The sequence below is a fragment of the Trachypithecus francoisi genome, unplaced genomic scaffold, assembly GCF_009764315.1.
Source record: "Trachypithecus francoisi isolate TF-2019V2 unplaced genomic scaffold, Tfra_2.0 Lachesis_group7, whole genome shotgun sequence".
Lineage (NCBI taxonomy): Eukaryota > Metazoa > Chordata > Mammalia > Primates > Cercopithecidae > Trachypithecus > Trachypithecus francoisi.
This window is the reverse complement of record NW_022681472.1, coordinates 22,441,806-22,462,218: the sequence shown is the minus strand read 5'-3', so window position 1 is coordinate 22,462,218 and position 20,413 is coordinate 22,441,806. Positions and strand designations below refer to the sequence as shown.

At 40.4% G+C, this 20,413-nt stretch overlaps 1 protein-coding gene and 1 pseudogene across 4 annotated transcripts in view; both read left to right on the top strand.

Annotated features, from left to right (window-relative positions):
- The window catches only part of PPP1R42 (protein phosphatase 1 regulatory subunit 42), a 66,159-nt gene that overhangs the window by 39,516 nt on the left and 6,230 nt on the right, over positions 1-20,413 (top strand). For all 4 annotated transcript variants that reach the window (XM_033202248.1, XM_033202249.1, XM_033202250.1 and 1 more), the window contains 3 exons: positions 891-1,008; positions 7,546-7,677; positions 18,457-18,616. In XM_033202248.1, the coding sequence (XP_033058139.1) occupies positions 891-1,008; positions 7,546-7,677; positions 18,457-18,616 (410 nt within the window). The remainder of the gene's footprint in view (positions 1-890; positions 1,009-7,545; positions 7,678-18,456; positions 18,617-20,413) is intronic.
- LOC117078785 lies at positions 3,487-5,482 on the top strand (annotated as a pseudogene).

Sequence of the window (20,413 nt, the reverse complement as noted above, 5' to 3'; positions counted from 1 at the left end):
GTGACATTGGATGGGAAAAGAAACCCAAATAGGGACAAAGAGGCTGTGAAAAAAGTAAACTGAGACAGTTAGTTCTTAAGTTCCGTTAATCTGTTTTCCTCACATTTATTTGGTTTGTAGACCACAGAATAACTTTATTATTCCTTGAAATATCAGTTAGCTGATTTTCTTCTTATAAGCTATAAAAACATGCAAACATTTATGATATAATGTAAAACAAAATTGTACTCACAGTACAACTATGACAATTAAAAATATGTACCCTGCCAAAAGTCCCTATGCTCAAAAAAGATTAGAAGGATACATAACAACATACTAAAAATGATCTTTGCATGATAAGCATACAAATGATTTTTCCCCCTTTCTTCCATTTTTCCCTTTGGTAGGTGTCTGTTTTTGTTTTGTTTTTTTAACACTTAAAAAATTAATACAAATTATTTGTAAAATAAAAAGCAATAACACACATTGCTTACAATCGCAAGGGACTGCTTACTCACTACCCCTTAATTGCCTAATCTGTAAACTTCTATGAGCTACACTAAGAAAGGGCATCTTCCGCAGGAAAAAGTTTTTTCTAAGCTGCAGTGGGGGCCATTTAAGGGAGTATGACAGAGAACAGTTGTGTGGCCCTCAACTTAGGACCTCATTTTTTTGCCTTATCTTCAGTGCCTTCTATTGTCAGTATAGATGGTTTTATTCAAAATTTATTTTAGAAGGTATTATTATGCACAAATTTTATTTAGAAGGTGTCATTATGCACCTTCTAAGTACCTGGCTCTGAGCTAGAATTCCATGAAAGCAGTAATTACCTTTAAAAACAATAACCGACATGCTAGAAGTATTGGTAAATATGAAATGCTTGTGCTTTGCTTTTTCTTCTCTAATTATAGGATTTGGAGTTTTTACTGAACAAGTTGATGAAGCTGTGGAAAATTGACCTAAATGGAAATCCTGTTTGTCTCAAACCAAAATACAGGGACAGACTGATACTGGTGTCCAAATCACTGGGTACATATTTATATTAATAAGAGAATGACAATTAGTTAACTTTTTAGTTATTTTACCAGTAAGCTTTCAGAAATATGAATATGACACCAGGATCTGTGAAAATTGTCAACTTTAAATTCAATATTTTGAATAAGAGCAAAAGTTAAAATTGACAAATAAAGCATGAAAAACATCTGCTGTTCAGAAGTAATTAAAGCACCTGATACTTATTCCTTAAGGAGGAGATTTTGCTATTACCAATAAAAATGGTTAGTCATAAATGTGTAGAACTTGCTGACCTTTTGCCAAACTTTCACTGGCACAAATCCTTTGATGATCCCAAGAGACTCCTTAGCTCTTGGTTCTGTAGATAAAATTGATCAAAGCTTTCATTGCTTGACATTTGCCAAATGTTACCCTAAGAACATACAGGAATCCCTTTCATTTGATAGGAGAGCTAAGTGAGGAGACCCTTTATGAGATCCTTACAAATAACATTCCTGAATATGCACTATACTGGGGGAAATAGACAAAAGCACTAGATTAATAGTGACCAAGTGACACAGCATCAGAAAGACCTCTCACGAAGGCACTGGTTTGCTGTGTCCTTGTAAGAAGTCATTTTTATGTTTTTTAGGTTACCCAGTCCTCACCAAACAGAGTGACAGTCCACATATTTGGTTTACTTAGCATGAGTGGAAGCAAATTTTGTATTGAGAGCAACTTATTAAAATGAAATAAATCTCATTAGGTCTATAATCTTGAATCCATTACCTGGCTCCCAGTCTTGAACCATTTTCACACCTATTAACTTCAAATAAGATCATTTGAGGCCGGGCGCGGTGGCTCACGCCTGTATTCCCAACACTTTGGGAGGCCGCGGCAGGTGGATTGCCTGAGCTCAGGAGTTCGAGACCAGTCTGGGCAACACAGTGAAACTCCATCTCTACTAAAATACAAAACAATAGCCGGGCGTGGCGGCGTGCACATATAATCCCAGCTACTCGGGAAGCTGAGACAGGAGAATCGCTTGAACCTGGTAGGCGGAGGTTGCAGTGAGCCACGATCATGCCATTGCACTCCACCCTGGGCGACGAAGTGAGAGAATGTCTCAAAAAAAAAAAAAGATCATTTGCTAAAAATGAGATGGAATCAGGTTAACGGAGGCACAGTTTCCTAGTCATTCCTCAGCTCTGTTTGGGACATTAACATGAGGAAAAAGAGATTACAATAAAAGACTTGGAATTTTCATTCCTTATCTTTATAGTATATTTTAAAAGTATGTATTGATTACATATATCTCATCCAAAAATATACTAACAAGTTATATAATTATTAATAAAAATAGATCTGGAAAGACATCAATAAATATAAGTGGCTGGAAAAACTGAGCATCAAAGAATGACCTTTAGAGTAGAGGCGGGGTTTCACCACTTTGGCCAGGCTGGTCTCGAACTCCTGACCTCAAGTGATCCACCCGCCTTGGCCTCCCAAAGTGCTGGGATTACAGGCATGAGCCACCGGCCCAGCCTGACACCACTGTTAAATTAGGGAGAAAAGGTTAAGGAAGGATGGCTAATTCTAGTTATCACGACTGTGAAAGGATTTACTTTCTATCAGAAAGGCTGTGTTTAGCACAAACGCAGAAGCCTCGCTCTTCGTTCTAGCAGAATTTTGCTTTTGCACACTTATTCTCCATATGAGGAAAACTGCAAGTAACCCAATGTCCGCTTCAGGAAGTTAAAGACATTAACTTGGCAGAAATAGGCTTAGTCTGGGAAACAGAAAGCAAGCAACTTGTTCAGGGAAACGTTTCAGTTCTCCGACGCATGCGCTCTGCCTCCAGGAAAGTGGCAAATACGGCTGCACAAATTGGCGGCCCGACCCTCCCTGGTCACATGTCGGGAGATAGCGGCGTGGCAGCGGCCGTGGCGATAGCGACGACAGGCCTAGGGCGGTCAGAAGGTTTCTGGTTCAGGTTTAACTTTCGGCCTCCGTCTCGGGGCTGAAGTTTGTGAGCTGTAGTATTGAGTCCCATTCGAGCTATTGTTCTCTTTTTCCCGAAAAATGACACTAAGAGGGAGCTGGATGAGCTGAAACCATTGATCTTTTCACAGTCATTGATAACTAGAATTAGACACTCCTTAACCTTTTCTTCCTAATTTATCAGTGATGTCAGGCTGGGCGCAGTGGCTCATGCCTGGAATTCCAGCACTTGGAGAGGCTCCAAGGCAGATGAGAAGACAGTGAAGAGCGTGCTGGGTTTCTCAGAGCCTACAGTGGTCACAGCAGCATTGAACTGTGTGGGGAAAAGCATGGACAAGAAGAAGGCAGCCGATCATCTGATACCTTTTCTTGATGATTCTACTCTCCGATTTGTGGACAAACTGAGGCTGTAGGAGAAAGGCGGAAGCTCTAGGCATTTCAAGTCTAGCAGTGACTGAAGCAGAAAACGAGAGCTAAAGAAGGTGTTTGGTGATGACTCTTGAGATCTCCAAGGAATCATCAGGAGTAAAGAAGCAGCCAATACCCCGTTTTGAGGAGGTGGAAGAAGAGCCAGAGGTGATCCCTGGGCCTCCATCAGAGAGTCCTAGCATGCTGACTAAGCTCCAGATCAAACAGATGATGGACGCAGCAAAACATCATATCGAGGAGAGGAAAAAACAGCTGCGCTTTATTAGCCCCCCTACACCTCAGCCAAAGACGCCTTCTTCCTCCCAACCAGAGCGACTTCCAATCGGCCACACTATTCTGCCCTCCCAGGCTGCCACTTTCATGAATGATGCCATTGAGAAGGCAAGGAAAGCAGCTGAACTACAAGCTCGAATCCAAGCCCGGCTGGCACTGAAGCCAGGACTCATCAGCAATGCCAACATGCTGGGCCTGGCTAATCTCCATGCCATGGGCATTGCTCTCCCAAAGGTGGAGTTAAAAGACCAAATTAAACCTACACCACTGATCCTAGATGATCAAGGGATGCACATGCACCCTTGCAACATGCAAGGAGATTGAGCTGACACACTGCATGCCTACTCCTGCCAATATTCCTGCTGTGAAGAGGGACCCATTCAAGCAACAGCTAAAAGAAAAACCGTCAGAAGACATGGAGTCCAATATCTTTTTTGACCCCGAGTCTCCACTGTCGCTTCCCAGCGCCAGAAACGCACTTTTAAATTCCATGACAAGGGCAAATTTGAGAAGATTGCCCAGCGATTAAGAACAAAGGCTCAACTGGAGAAGCTTCAGGCAGAGATTTCACAAGCAGCTCAAAAAATAGGCATCCATACTTTGACTAGGCTTGCCTTCATTGCTCCTAGGGAGGAGCTAAAGGAAGTAGATATCCCTGAAATTGAGTGGTGGGACTCACATAATCCCCAATGGCTTTGACCTTACAGAGGAAAATCCCAAGAGAGAAGATTATCTTGGAATCACAAATCTTGTTGAACATCCAGCCCAGCTCAATCCTCCAGTCGACAATGACACACCAGTTACTCTGGGAGTGTATCTTACCAAGAAGGAACAGAAAAAACTTCAGAGACAGACAAGGAGGGAAGCACAGAAGGAACTACTAGAAAAAGTCAGGCTGGGCCTGATGCCTCCTCCAGAACCCAAAGTGAGAATTTCTAATTTGACGCAAGTATTAGGAACAGAAGCTGTTCAAGACCCCACGAAGGTAGAAGTCCATGTCAGAGCTCAGATGGCAAAAAGACAGAAAGTGCATGAAGAGGTCAATTCTGCCTGAAAACTCACAGCAGAATAGAGAAAGGTCAAGAAAATTTAAAAGCTTAAGACATTTCACATGGGGGTACACATGTCTGTATATGGAGTTAGAAATTTGAGTACCCCAGCCAAGAAGTTCAAGATTGAGATGGAGTTAGAAATTTGAGCACCCCAGCCAAGAAGTTCAAGATTGAGGCCAATGCTGCACAACTGTACCTGACAGGGGTGGTGGTACTGCACAAGGATGTCAACGTGGTAGTAGTGGAAGGGGGCCCCAAGGCCCAGAAGAAATGTAAGCATCTTATGCTGCATCGGATAAAGTGGGATAAATGGACATCTAACACAAAGGGAGATGATCATGAGGAATCTAATGAAGAAGCTGTGAAGAAAACCAACAAACGTATACTACTCTGGGAAGGTACGGCCAAAGACCGGAGCTTTGGAGAGATGAAGTTTAAACAGTGTCCTACAGAGAACATAGCTCATGAGCATTTCAGAAAGCATGGGGCTGAACATTACTGGAACCTTGCCCTGAGTGAATCTGCGTACAGTCCACTAATTGAGATTACTGCAAGCCCTTGCCTCTCCCCTCTTGCCTTTGTCTCTTCTGTCCTCTCACTTATTCTGTTTCCCAACCCACTCCCACTTGTATGATCTCAGAACTGTGCCAAGCAGACATTGGGAAAAGGGAGAATATCTTGCTCCCTTCCCCAGTCAGCCTGGTGTTGCCCTTTATTCCCCTTATGTGCATATGATTAAAGAGGTTTTTTTTAAATGAATAATAAAAAAGATGACCTTTATTGTAAAGTTATAAGTACTAAGATGTTTGACAGTTTCTTATGGTTTGGATAGTACTAGCTTCTTCAGTGGAAAAAAAGTGCATGAAATAAGTTATGGAGACAGTTTTACTTCTAGATTCTATGGTTCTAGTTTATATTCTTTGTTTCAACATTTTGTTTTGTAGTTTGGGTATAACACAATATTATGGCTCATGTTTAAGTGGTAGTATTAATATTTTCAGTAGTATAATATTTTATCAGAATATTGTCATTATCCCTGAAATAATGTGTGATCTAATAAATTTTACTACATCCTTTCTACATTCTGGGATCTAGTGGATTACATGAATAATGAGAGAAAATATCTAATTTTCAAAACTACTATACATAAATTTCATTAGAAAAAATCTATCAAGCAGAGTCCTATGGAAAGAAAGAAAAAAATTTTGAAGAAAAAAATCATACTTCTATTAAATGAAGGTCATCTGTGTTCATGTAATTGAGGAAACAATATAGGCAATATAAAATATCCTTTAATAAGAGAATTATTCAATATTTTAAAATATATCCATAAACAATAGAACATCAGCCATTAAAAACTGTATTTAAGGAAAAACATGGTAAAATGTTCACAACACAATATTAAAAAGCAGGATGCAAAACTAATATAGAGGATTCCAATTTTACATACATATATCGAAAATAAAAACATGCGGCCGGGCGTGGTGGCTCAAGCCTGTAATCCCAGCACTTTGGGAGGCCGAGACGGGCGGATCACAAGGTCAGGAGATCGAGACCATCCTGGCTAACACGGTGAAACCCCATCTCTACTAAAAATACAAAAACTAGCCGGGCGAGGTGGCGGGCGCCTGTAGTCCCAGCTACTTAGGAGGCTGAGGCAGGAGAATGGCGTAAACCCGGGAGGTGGAGCTTGCAGTGAGCTGAGATCCGGCCACTGCACTCCAGCCTGGGAGACAGAGCCAGACTCCGTCTGAAAAAAAAAAAAAAAAAAGAAAATAAAAACATGCTAAGAAATATACAAAAGTGTTACCAGTGATTATTTCTCATTGGGGAATAATTTTTTTATTTTTTTTGTGTTTTCCAAATGTCTTACAACATGCAAAAATTATTTGTATAGTTTATGAAGCTCAATTTCTATCACACCTCTGTAATCCCAGGGCTTTGGGAAGCCGAGGTGAGAGGATTGTTTGAGGCCAGGAATACAAGAGCAGCCTGGGCAACATAGTGAGATCCCATCTCTACAAAAAAAAATGTCTTTAATTATCCAAGCATGGTGGCACATGGCTATTGTTCTAGCTACTCTGGAGGTTAAGGCAGGAGGCTCACTTAAGCTGAGGAGTTTTGCGGTTGCAATGAGCTAAGATCATGCTACTGCATTCCAGCCTGGATGGCAGAGTGAGATCCTGTCTCAAAAATAAATAAATAAATAAACAAACATAATAAGGGGTATGGTCAGGCATGGTGGCTCATGCCTGTAATCCCAGCACTTTGGGAGGCCAATGCAGGCGGACTGCTTAAGCTCAGGAGTTCCAGGCCAGTCTGGGCAACATGGCAAGACCTTGTCTCTACTAAAAATACAAAAAAATAGCTGGGGATGGTGGTGCACACCTGTGGTCCCAGCCACTCGGGAGTCTGAGGTGGGAGGATCACTTGAGCCCCAGGGGGCAGAGGTTGCTGTAAGCCAAGATCACTCTATGCACTCCAGCCTGGATGACAGAGCGAGACCTTGTCTCCAAAAAAAAAAAAAAAGAAGGGGTATGGATAATAATTACGGAGCCTTTTAATGTTTTATTTGATGATATTTCCATTGTTTATAACAAGCACATATTCTTTTTGGAATCAGAAAAAAATCTATAAATAAAATCTCAACAAAAGTACATACGTTGTGTAATTAACGTATTTTAAAAACAAATTTATTTCAGTCTATGGTGTAACTTAAGTTTCTGTGCTCTGAACCAGAATTGTATATTTTGACTTATGTTTATATGTATATATTGTATATATGTATATATTTTTTAATGTATGTATTTTTCTCCAGAATATCTTGATGGAAAAGAAATTAAAAATATAGAAAGACAATTTCTAATGAATTGGAAAGCATCCAAAGATGCCAAGAAAATCAGCAAAAAAAGGAGCAGTAAAAGTGAGGATGCAAGCAATTCACTCATAAGTAAGCACTCTGTCACTCATTAGGTGACTGCTCTTCTAGCAAAGGAAATATTCTAAGCAACAGAAAAATGCCAACAAATAATATGTTTTTTGTTTAGTTTGTTGTTGTTTTATGGGTTTTTTAAAAACTTATTTACTTAGTTGTACATAAGTACAATTTGTCTTGTATTAAAATTTTACCTATAATGTTTATGTAAATGGTAGCTACTGTGAACAACAGCTGTGTTTGGTTTTGTGTAAACATAGAGCCACAAGGGTAGGGGAAAATGTATAATTTTATATCTGGCGAAAGTGCATGATATCAGCTATGTAAATTGTGAAACCTAAGCCACTCGTATATTTGTTAAGTAACAGTGCAAAAAGGCCAGGCACGGAGGCTCACGCCTGTAATCCCAGCACTTTGGGAGGATGAGGAGGGTGGATCACCTGAAGTTCAAGGAGTTCAAGACCATCCTGGCCAACATGATGAAACCCTGTCTCTACTAAAAATACAAAAAATTAGCCGGGCATGGTGACAGGTACCTGTAATCCCAGCTACACGGGAGGCTGAGGCAGTAGAATCGCTTGAACCCAGGAGGTGGAGGTTGCAGTGAGCCGAGATCGTGCCATTGCACTCCAGCCTGGGCAACAAGAGCAAAACTCCATCTCAAGAAAACAAAAAGATGCAAAAATAACATTTTTTATCAGGATAGAAAATAAAAATATATCATGACCACATCTGTGGACTGTCCCCCTTCTTATGCACATACCCCAACACCTGAAAATTTGGATTATAATATACCTAAAGTTGTGTTACAAAGGCCATACCAACCTCCCTTGCCTAACTAATGCAACAAAATGTAACTAAGAGCAATGTGTAACAGTTATCTTCATTTTGGAGCATCCAAGAATTGACTAGTCTGGCCGGGCACAGTGGCACATGCCTATAATCCCAGCACTGTGGGAGGCTGAGACAGGCAGATCACCTGAGGTCAGGATTTCAAGACCATCCTGGCCAACATGGTGAAACCCCATCTCTACAAGAATACAAAAATTAACCAGCCATGATGGCAGATGCCTGTAATCCCAGCTACTCAGGAGGCTGAGGCAGGAGAATCACTTGAACCTGGGAGGTAGAGTTTGCAGTGAGCCAAGATTGCGCCATTGCACTCCAGCCTGGGTGACAGAGCAAGACTCCATCTTAAAGAAAAAAAAAGAACTGCCTAGTCACAGATTTTTTAGCCCACAACTTTGCAATGAGCCCCTTCCTCCTTTCCATGATAGTGTTTGATTCTACGACTGACTAAGGGAGGGGATAAGGACATAGTGAAGGGGCTAGGCCAGGGAAATAGGAAAAGGGAAATGGGGACACTGTAGTGAGGTTTTATGCACAGATAGGATATCCTAGGAGCCCTGTCACTCTAGGACATGGTGTCTGACATGAGGAGGAATACAGGTGGAGAGGTATGGTGCTCTAGTGATTTTGCCATATCATGTTCACTGAATACAAACTATGGGGCCAAACATGGTGGTTCACACCTGTAGTTCCAGCACTTTGGGAGGCTGAAGTGGGAGGATAGTTTCAGCCTAGGAGTTCAAGATCAGTTTGGGCAACACAGTGAAACCTCATCTATACAAAAAATATTTTAAAATTAGCCAGGCATGGTGGTATGTGCCCATCATCCCAGCTACTTGGGAGGCTGAGGGAGGAGGATCACTGGAGCCTGGGAGATCAAGGCTGTGGTGAGCGTGATTGTGCCACTTCACTCCAGCCTGGGGAACACAGCAAGACCCCATCTGAAAAAAATAAAGAATATAAACTATGGAAAATCATTAAGTAGAATGGGACTTTCTTAGTTGATAATATACTCATGAGTATATTGCAATATACTGTGTTGCAATGTGAATTTCTCAAGATCTGAAACTTATAAAATAGTCAGAAGGCATGATTCCTCTGTTCATTCCTGGCTGGCTGTGAAGGGCAGAACTAGACCTAGAGTAAGGATTCTAGTATTTTATATATTTTCAGTATTACAGCAAAGATGTCACTTTCTAAATATTTAATACCAGCCTCACCCCAGAGTTGGGCCAATTCTAAAAATAATGTAGTTTCTTTCATTTTAACTGATTTCAAAAATTCTTCCTAATTTAGGGACAGCTACATTAATTGTTAACTTCAGTGAAATTTGACAAAATAATATGTCTTTAAATTTACAACTTAAAAAAATTATAGTCTACTAACCAAAGCAATCTATACAATGCAATCCCTATAAAAATACCAATGACATTCGTCACACAAATAGAAAAAAAATCCTAAAATGTGTGTGGAACCCCAATAACCAAAGCAATACTGGGCAAAACCAACAAAGCCAGAGCCACCACACTACTAGACTTCAAGGTATACAACAAAGCTATAGTAACCGAAACACCATGGTACTGGTATAAAAACAGAAAAATAGACTAGTAGAACAGAATAGAGAACCCAGAAACCAATCCACAAAAATCAGCCAACTGATTTTTGACAAAGGTGCCAAGGACATACATTGGATCACAGCTCACTACAGCCTTGATCTCCCAGGCTCAAATTATCCTCCTGCCTCAGACTCCCAAGTAGCTGAGATGACAGGTGTGTGCAACCACACTCGGCTAATTTTTAAATATTTTTTGTAGAGATGAAAGCTCACTGTGTTGCCCAAGCTAATTTGGAACTCCTAGGCTCAAGCTATCCTCCTCTTCAATAAATGGGGGTGGGAAAACTGGATATCCATATGCAGAAGAATGAAACTAGACCCTCAGCTATCACCCTATGCAAAAATCAACTCAGTATGGATCAAAGACCTAAATATAAGACCTGAAACTATAAAACTACTAGAAGAAAACAGAGGAAATGCTTCAGGACATTGGTCTGTGAAAAGATTTTATAATAGAACCTCAAAAGCACAGGCAACGAGAACAAAAATAAACAAATGGGGTATGTCAAACTAAAAAGCTTCTGCACAGCAAAGGGAACAATCAAGAGTGAAAAGACAACCTTATAGAATGGGAAAAACATCTGTAAACTATTCATCTGACAGGATTATTAGTCAGAATATACAAGAAACTGCAATATCTCAACAGCAAAAAAACAACAATCCAGTTTTAAAATGGGCAAAGGATCTGAACAGACATTTCTCAAAAGAAGACATATAAATGGCCAACAAATATAAGAAAAATATGCCCAATATCACTTAATCATCAGGAATGCAAATCAAAACCACAATGAGGTGTCATCTCATCCCAGTTAGGATGGTTATTAACAAAAAGACAAAAAATAACAACAGCTGGCCAGGCACAGTGCTCACGGCTGTAATCCCAGCACTTTGGGAGGCTGAGGTGGGTGGATCACTTGAAGTCAGGAGTTCAAGAACAGCCTGGCCAACATGGTGAAACCCTGTCTCCACTGACAATACAAAAATTAGCCAGGCGTGGTGGTGCACGCCTGCAATTCCAACTACTCGGAAGGCTGAGGCACGAGAATCACTTGAACCCAGGAGGCGGACATTGGCAGTGAGCCGAGATCGCACCACTGCACTTTAGCCTGGGTGACAGAGCGAGACTTAGTCTCAAAAAATAAAAACCAAATGCTGGTGATATGGGTTGGCTGTGTCCCCACCCAAATCTCATCTTGAATTGTAGCTTCCATAATTCCCATGTGTTGTGGGAGGGACTTGGTGGAAGATAACTGAATTATGGGGGCAGTTTCCCCCACACTGTTCTCATGGTAGTGAGTAAGTCTCATGAGATCTGATGATTTTATAAGCGGTTTCCCCTTTTGCTTGGCTCTCATTCTCTCTTGTCTGCCACCATGTAAGACACGCCTTTTGCCTTCTGCCATGATTGTGAGGCCTCCCCAGCCATGTGGAACTGTGAGTCCATTAAACCTCTTTTTCTTTATAAATTACCCAGTCTCAAGTATGTCTTTATCAGCAGCATGAAAATGGACTAATACAGCTGGTGAGGATGCAGAGAAAAGGGAGCTCTCTTATACACTGTTTGTGGGAATGTAAAGTTGTACAACCACTATGGAGAACAGTATGGAGGTTCCTCAAAAAACTACAAATGGGGGCTGGACACTGGGCTTAGAACTGTAATCCCAGTGCTTTTGGAGGCCAAGGCAGGAGTATCAGTTTAGACTAGGAGATCAAGACCAGCCTGGGCAACAAAGCAAGATACCATCTCTTCAAAAACATTATTTTTAAGATTAGCGGCCAGGCGAGGTGGCTCACGCCTGTAATCCCAGCACTTTGGGAGGCCAAGGCAGGTGGATCACTTGAGGTCAGGAGTTCAAGACCAGCCTGGCCAACATGGTGAACCCTCATCTCTACTAAAAATACAAAAAAATTAGCTGAGCATGGTGGCACACAGCTGTAATCCCAGCTATTCGGGAGGCTGAGGCAGAGAATTTCTTAAACCTACAGCCTGGGTGACAGAGCATCTCAAAAAAAAAAAAAAAAAGCAAAACAAAACAAAAACCTACACATAGAACTACAGATTTTCCTCAAATTTAAAAAAATTCCTTGAGTTAAAAAAAGAAAAAGAACTACCATATGATCTAGCAATCTCACTACTGACCATCTATCCAAAGGAAAAGAAATCAATGTATCAAGGAGACATCCACACCCCTGTGTTTGTTGCAGGAGTATTCACAATAGCCAAGATACAGAATCGCCCTAAGTGTCCAACAGATGAATGAATAAAGAAAATGTGGTATATATACACAATGGAATACTATTCAACTATAAACAAGAATGAAATCCTGTTATTTGCAACAACATGGATGGAAATGGGGGACGTTATGTTAAGTGAAATAAGCCAGAAACAGAAAGTGGAACAGTGCATGTTCTCACCCATCTGTAAAAGCTAAAAAAAAAAAAAAAAAAAAAAAAAGTTGATCTCATAGAATTAAAAAGTAGAACAAAGATACTACAGACTGGGAAGGGCAGAGGGAATAAGGCAAGGGAAGAGAGAGATTTGGTAAAGGTTATAAAATTACAACCAGATAGGTGGAATAAACTTTAGAGTTCTATAGCAGCTGTCCCCAACCTTTGTAGCAGCAGGGACTGGTTTTGTGGAAGACAATTTTTCCATGGACCAGAAGTGTGGTGGAGGGGGATATTGTTGGGATGATACAAGTACATTACATTTATTATGCACTTTATTTCTATTAACATTGCACTGTAATATATAATGAAATAGTAATTCACCACAATGTAGAGTCAGCAGAAGCCCTGAACTTTTTTTCCTGCAGCTAGATCATCCTATCTGGGGGTAATGGGAGACACTGACAGATCGTTGGGCATTAGATTCTCATAAGGAGTTCACAACCTAGATCCCTCACATGCACAGTTCACAATAGGGTTCGTGTTCCTATGAGAATATAATGCTGTAGTAGATCTGATAGGAGGCAGAGCTCAGGTGGTAATGCGAGTGATGGAGAGCAGATGTAAATACAGATAAAGCCTCGCTCATTCACCTGCCACTCACCTTCTGCTGTGCGGCCCAGTTTCTAATAGGCTACAGACCAGGACCATTGGGTTGGGGACCCCTGCACTATAGGATGACCATAGATAACAATCATATATAGTTTAAAATAGCTAGAAGGAGAATATTGAATGTTGCCAACACAAAGAAATGATAAATGTTTGAGATTATGTATATGCTAATTTCCCTGATTTGATCACTGTACATTATATGTATTGCAACATCACTATGTACCCTATAAATATGTACAATTATGTCTCAACTAAATTTTTTTAAATTAGCCATTTAATTTTCTCAAAACAGTCCTTATTAATCTCTTTATAATCTAGTGTGAGCATCAACTAACAAAAACAATCTTTTTTTTTTTTTTTGATAGAGTAATCTCTCTGTTGCCCAAGCTAGAGTGCAATGGCACGATCACAGCTCATTGCACCCTCTGCCTCCCAGGTTCAAGCAATTCTCCTGCCTCAGCCTCCTGAGTAGCTGGGATTACAGGCATGCGCCACCACACCTGACTACTTTTTGTATTTTTAGTAAATAGGATTTCACCATGTGGGCCAGGCTGGTCTTAAACTCCTGACCTCAAGTGATCCACCCACCTCGGCCTTCCAAAGTCCTGGGATTACAGGCATGAGCCACTGCGCCCAGCCCAAAAACAATGTTTAAAGTCATGTAGATAAATTAACAACAAACTATCTGAAAAGAAATTATGAAAATAATCCCATTTACAATAACAACAAAAGAATAAAATACCCAGGAATAAATTTAATTAAGGAGGTAAAAGACATATGCTGAAAACTACAAAACATTGATGGAAGAAATTAAACAAGACATCTTCTGCAACGTCTGCTTATAAATTTTAAAAGAAATTAAACAAGACACAAATGAAAAGACATCTCATGTTCATGAACTGGAAGACTCAATATTGTAAAATATCCATAAGACCAAAAGTGATCCACAGATTCAATGCAATTTCTATCAAAATCCCAATGGCATTTTTTACAGAAATAGAAAAAAGCAATTCTAAAATTCATATGGAACCAATGAAGACCACAAATAGCCAAATCAATCTTAAGAATGAAGAACAACTGTAATCCCAGCACTTTGGGAGGCCGAGACGGGTGGATCACGAGGTCAGGAGATCGAGACCATCCTGGCTAACATGGTGAAACCCCGTCTCCACTAAAAAAATACAAAAAATTAGCCGGGCGATGTGGCGGGCGCCTGTAGTCCCAGCTACTCGGGAGGCTGAGGCGAGAGAATGGCATAAACCGGGAGGCGGAGCTTGCAGTGAGCTGAGATCCGGCCACTGCACTCCAGCCTGGGCGACAGAGCGAGACTCCGTCTCAAAAAAAAAAAAAAAAAAAATACAAAAAACTAGCCAGGTGAGGTGGCGGGTGCCTGTAGTCCCAGCTACTCGGGAGGCTGAGGCAGGAGAATGGCATAAACCTGGGAGGCAGAGCTTGCTGTGAGCTGAGATCCGGCCACTGCACTCCAACCTGGGCGACAGAGCGAGACTCTGTCTCAAAAAAAAAAAAAAAAAAAAAGAATAAAGAACAAAGCTGAAGGCATCACATTTCCTGATTTTGAAATATATTACGTAGATACAGTAATCAAAACAGTATGGTACTGGCAGAAGACAGACATATAGAGAAACAGAACAGAATAGAGCACCCAGGAAAAAATCCATGCATATGTAATCAATTGATCTTTGACAAAGGTGCCTAGAATACACAATGGGGAAAGAAAAGTCTCTTAAACAAATAGTGGTTTTTGTTTCTCCAAAGAAGACATACAAATGGCCAACAGGTATATGAAGAAATACTCAATGTCAGTAATCATCAGGGAAATGCAAATCAAAATTGTAATCAGCTATCACCTCACACCTGTCAGGGTGGCTTTTTTTTGTTTGTTTGAGACAGAGTTTTACTCTTGTTACCAAGGCTGGATTGCAATGGCGTGATCTCGGCTCACTGCAACCTCCGCCTCCTGGGTTCAAGCAATTCTCCTGCTTCAGCCTCCCGAGTAGCTGAGATTACAGGCATGTACCACCACACCTGGCTAATTTTGCATTTTTAGTAGAGATGGGGTTTCGCCATGTTGGTCAGACTGGTCTCCAACTCCTGAACTCAAGTGATCCACCTGCCTCTGCCTCCCAAAGTGCTGGTATTACAGACATGAGCCATTGTGCCTGGATGGCTATTATTTTTAAAAAGGTAACACGTGTTAGAGAGGATGTGAAGAAATTGGAATCCTTGCACACCACTGGTGGGAACGTAAAATGGTGCAGCCACTATAACAAACAGTATGAACGTTCCTCAAAAAGTTAAAAATAGGACTGCCATATGACCCAACAATCCCACTTATGGATATTTATCCAAAAGAATTGAAATCAGGATCTCCAAGAGACATCAGTACTCCTATGTTCATTGCAGCACTATTCACAATAGCCAAGTTGTGGAAACTAGGTACATGGACATTGGAGAGATGAATGGATAAAGGAAATGTATATTAAATGGAACATGGAACACTATTCAGCTTTACAAAGAAAGGAAATTCTGCAATATGTGACAACATGGGTGAGCCTTGAGGATATTATGCTAAGTGAAATGAGCCAGGTCAAAGAAAGACAAATACTGATTCAACTTATATAAGATATCTAAAATAGTTAAATTCATACACTCAAAGAGTGGAGTGCTATTGCCAGCAAATGAGGGGAGGAAAGGGGGACTTAACTAATCAATGGGCATAAAGTTTCGGCCAAACAAGATGAATAAGCTCTAAAGATCTACTATACGACATTGTACCTAAGGTAAAACAATAATGTATTATACATTTAAAACTTTGTTAAGAGGGTAGATCTTGGCTGGGCACAGTGGCTTACGCCTGTAATCTCAGCACTTTGGGAGGCTAAGGCAGGCAGATCACTTGAGGTTAGGAGTTCGAGACCAGCCTGGCCAATATGGTGAAACTCTGTCTCTACCAAAAATACAAAACAATTAGCTGGATATGGTGGCGTGCGCTTGTAGTCCCAGTTACTTGGGAGGATGAGGCAAGAGAACTGCTTGAACCTGGGAGGCAGAGGCTGCAGTGAGCCGAGATGGCACCACTGCACCCCACCCTGGGTGACAGAGCAAGACATCATCTGAAAAAAAAAAAAAAGGAGGGTAGATCTCATGTTAAATAGTTTTGCTACAATTTTTTAAAGTCCGTATAGAATGTTATAGTATGTAAGCTTCATTTCAGACCTTGTGGTAGTTGCTGTTATGATAATTATTAATAATTTAAAATGGAAAGCACTTGGAATTAGAAGGCAAAGAAGAGGGGGCAAGGGAAGAAAAAAGAACTGACATTTACTGTGCTAAACATTTCAGATATTTACACACATTATTGCATTTAATTATTATAACCTGTGAGGCAGAAGATTATTATATGCATTTTGCAGATGAGAAAGTTCAGTTTCAGAAAATGAAGTGACTTGTCTTGAGTTTACAAAGCTAGCAGGGGGCACAGGCTAAATTAAGTTGGGGTAGAAGGACAATTAATCATCTAAAGCAATAATGCTCTACTTAGAAATTCAATTTGGTGGGAATTTGGGAAAATCACAGATATGGAAATACGTGATATGTAAACAATTTTTATAACTAAAAAGGAGCTAGAGGAAATAGGATAATACAACAAATTTCAAAATTTTAAAAGGAGTACTCAAATAGATTACATAATTTACTATATTGAAAAATGGGCTTGGCTGGGTGCGGTGGCTCATGACTGTAATCCCAGCACTTTGGGAGGCCGAGACAGGCAGATCACCTGAGGTCAGGAGTTCAAGACCAGCCTGGCCAACATGGTGAAACCCCATCTCTACTAATAGTACAAAAATTAACCAGGTGTGGTGGCGGGCACCTATCATCCCAGCTACTAGGGAGGCTGAGGCAGGAGAATCGCTTGAACCCAGGAGGCAAGGGTTGCAGTGAGCCGAGATTGTGCCACTGCACTCCAGCCTGGGTGACAAGATGAGACTCCATCTCAAAAAAAAAAATCATCTCTAAAATCAATTAAAATAAAATTTAAAGTGAATACACTGACTCGCTGCAGCAGAAAATTTTCTGAGCTTTTCTCAGGAGTACTTGGTTATTCTTCCTTGGCCATGTGTAGGTCCTCCTTCCCCTTTGCCCATGTTTGCCATCCCCATCCAAACAGATGGTACAAACATGGAACTCTCAGGCTTAAAAGCAGTGACATCCCTGTATACATGTATATAAATATACAATAACTCTATCCTTTTGTACATATCCAATAGCAGACTATATGGTCTTTATGCAAAGACTTTTATAACTGCAAGAGAAAGGGAAAGCATAAATTAAAATCTAGAAAATATATTACGTATTTTCAAAATCTACAGTATACCTACCTTTCAGGTCTTTAGAAGAGTTAAAATGAACCTTTTAAAGGCACCTCTGCACAACCAAATAGATTGTAAGGGAATAGGAATTCTTAAAAAGATGGTAATAATTTTTGTACTTCCTAATCTTTTATGTATTTTTGATAGCCTTGTAAATTTAGAGCTCTATATTGGGGATTATGGTAAAATTATAGGAATTATTATAACCTCTAACTTCAAGGATCTTACAATTTAAAAATCTTATCCTAAGTATAGCCATATAGCTATATGACACAAAATTGTAAACATACTTTAATATCTTAATAAAATCCAAAATATACTCACATCTTTTAGCACTTTCTTTTATAGCACTTCTATAGAAAAATTCATAATAAACATTAAGCACCTCGAATGTGTCCAAGAATATGCCAGTCACTGTGGATTAGAGGTGAATAGGGCTGTCCCCACTTAAAAGGAACTTACTGCTGGAAAGGGAGGAGGATCTGAAAGCAGGTAACTGATGTGGACTGCTAAGTGCCAGAATAAAGGTATGGACATATCCCGAAAACGATACATGACTAATTTACTCCCTACAAGTGAAACAATTTGAAAAAATAAACTAACTCAGAACAGTAAAATTAAGGGCAGTTAATATTTATATTAATGTTGGCATGCCCATTTTATTTTATTTTAAAGAGTTGACCAAGAACTTTCATGTATAGGTTTTTGTGTATGAAAGTCTGCACTATTTTTTCTTGGGTTATTAATTTTATTACTAGTTTTACTGTGTATTCATTTAGCTCTATTTAATTTTTAGATAATCTAATATTGTCATACCCTTTTTTACAATTCAGTTATTAGTTTCAAAGCAGAATGCTTTTATTTCTTTGTGTGCTACAGGTAACTTTGAAACAATGCATCACCTTGTTCCTGTTTATTACCCACAGGTGGGTAAGCCAAAATTAGTCTTTTTCTCTGAAATACAGAGATACCCTGTAAATGGAAATGCATCTCCAGAAAGTTCCCGAGAAGATTACACTAAAATTATTGAAGAGATGGGGTAGGTTCTTTCAAACATTTATGTGACTTTATCTTTTTGGTGGGGAGGAGACATCTTCACAGTAAACAAAGAGGAACAGAGGCCATCCAATCTGTCTCCTAGTTCTTTGTTCTCAATCTTTTTTGGCCAAACATAGAAAGAAAAAAAAAGGTTCATTGTTGGTCTGCCCAAACAGTCAGAGAGTTACAGTGGGAAGGGATGTTTTCAGAAGACTTGGCAGTTAGACTGGATACACCCACTGAGGTAAGGTAGGGGACTCAGAAAAGTCCCAGAGGCAGTAGGTAAAGACAATGATCAGGGATTCTGTCAAAGGAGCCTGAGGCCTAGCTGATGACCAGTGGGTGGGCGACTGCACAGCATATGGTTGCAGAAAGTCCAGAGGACTACAGAATTAGGCTACTTTCACCACTTCTACAAACCAGATTTTTAAGCTGTTGTCTCTGAAGGAGACAGAAGTTTCTCCTGATGAGGAAAAATTTGCTTTTTGGTTTTAAAAAGGTATTGCTTTGATGGAAAAATAAACCAGAGCTGGGGACAGTTGTTTACGCCTGTAATCCAGCATTTTGGGAGGCTTAGGTGGGCAGATCATTTTAGTCCAGGAGTTCAAGACCAGCCTGGCCAACAAGGAGAAACCCCTTCTCTGCAAAAAAAAAAAAATACAAAAATCAGCTGGACATGGTGGTACGGGCCTATAGTCCCAGCAACTTGGGAGGCTGAAGTGGGAGGGTCACTTGAGCCTGGGAGACAGAGGCTGCAATGAGCTCAGATCGCTCCACTGCACTCCAGCCTGGGCAACAGAGTGGGACCCCATCTCAATTAATTAAATAAATAAATATCCATACCAGAAAGTAACTTCATTTATATGTAAAACATGAGACATCTGCCATATGCTGGGCAACACTGAATATAAAAACTCATTTGAGTTTGAGTTTTTGTATTCTGATAATCCTGTTTTGAGATAATGAGATAATGAGATAATCCTGATCTCAAATATTTTGCCACAAACAAGCTGGGGAGTCAAATATGGTATAACTACTCTATAGTGTGATAAATGCTATGGGCTTTAAAAACCAGATCCTGGCCGGGCACGGTGGCTCAAGCCTGTAATCCCAGCACTTTGGGAGGCCGAGACGGGTGGATCACGAGGTCAGGAGATCGAGACCATCCTGGCGAACACGGTGAAACCCCGTCTCTACTAAAAAATACAAAAAACTAGCCGGGCGACGTGGCGGGGGCCTGTAGTCCCAGCTACTCGGGAGGCTGAGGCAGGAGAATGGCGTAAACCCGGGAGGCAGAGCTTGCAGTGAGCTGAGATCCGGCCACTGCACTCCAGCCGGGGCGACGAGCGAGACTCTGTCTCAACAACAACAACAACAACAACAAAAACAGATCCTAATACATCTTATACATTTTGCATTAAACTTATTTTTTCATTTATAATCAATACAATGATTGCTCTATTGATCCTTCCAACCATATCAGATTAGTGATTGCAATATACTAAAGGCCAATAGCATATTTCATTGATAAAGTAAACAGAGCCAGGGGACATACTTTGGAATCGTTTTCCTTTTCCCAGAACTGCCTACTGAAGGTCAAGTGGGCTTACCCTCTTTGCAGGGTCCCATCAAGGGATGATGATTTAGAATTGCCTAGTATAGCCCACTTCAAGAAGCCCTGTGAACATTACTACTGCACTGTCCTACCCCTATTCCCTGCAGAGTGGCTCAGGCTTGCTGGGATGCAGTCTTAGGAGAGAGAAGGTCTGTGGGTATGGAAAATGCTTTATTTGGGGAA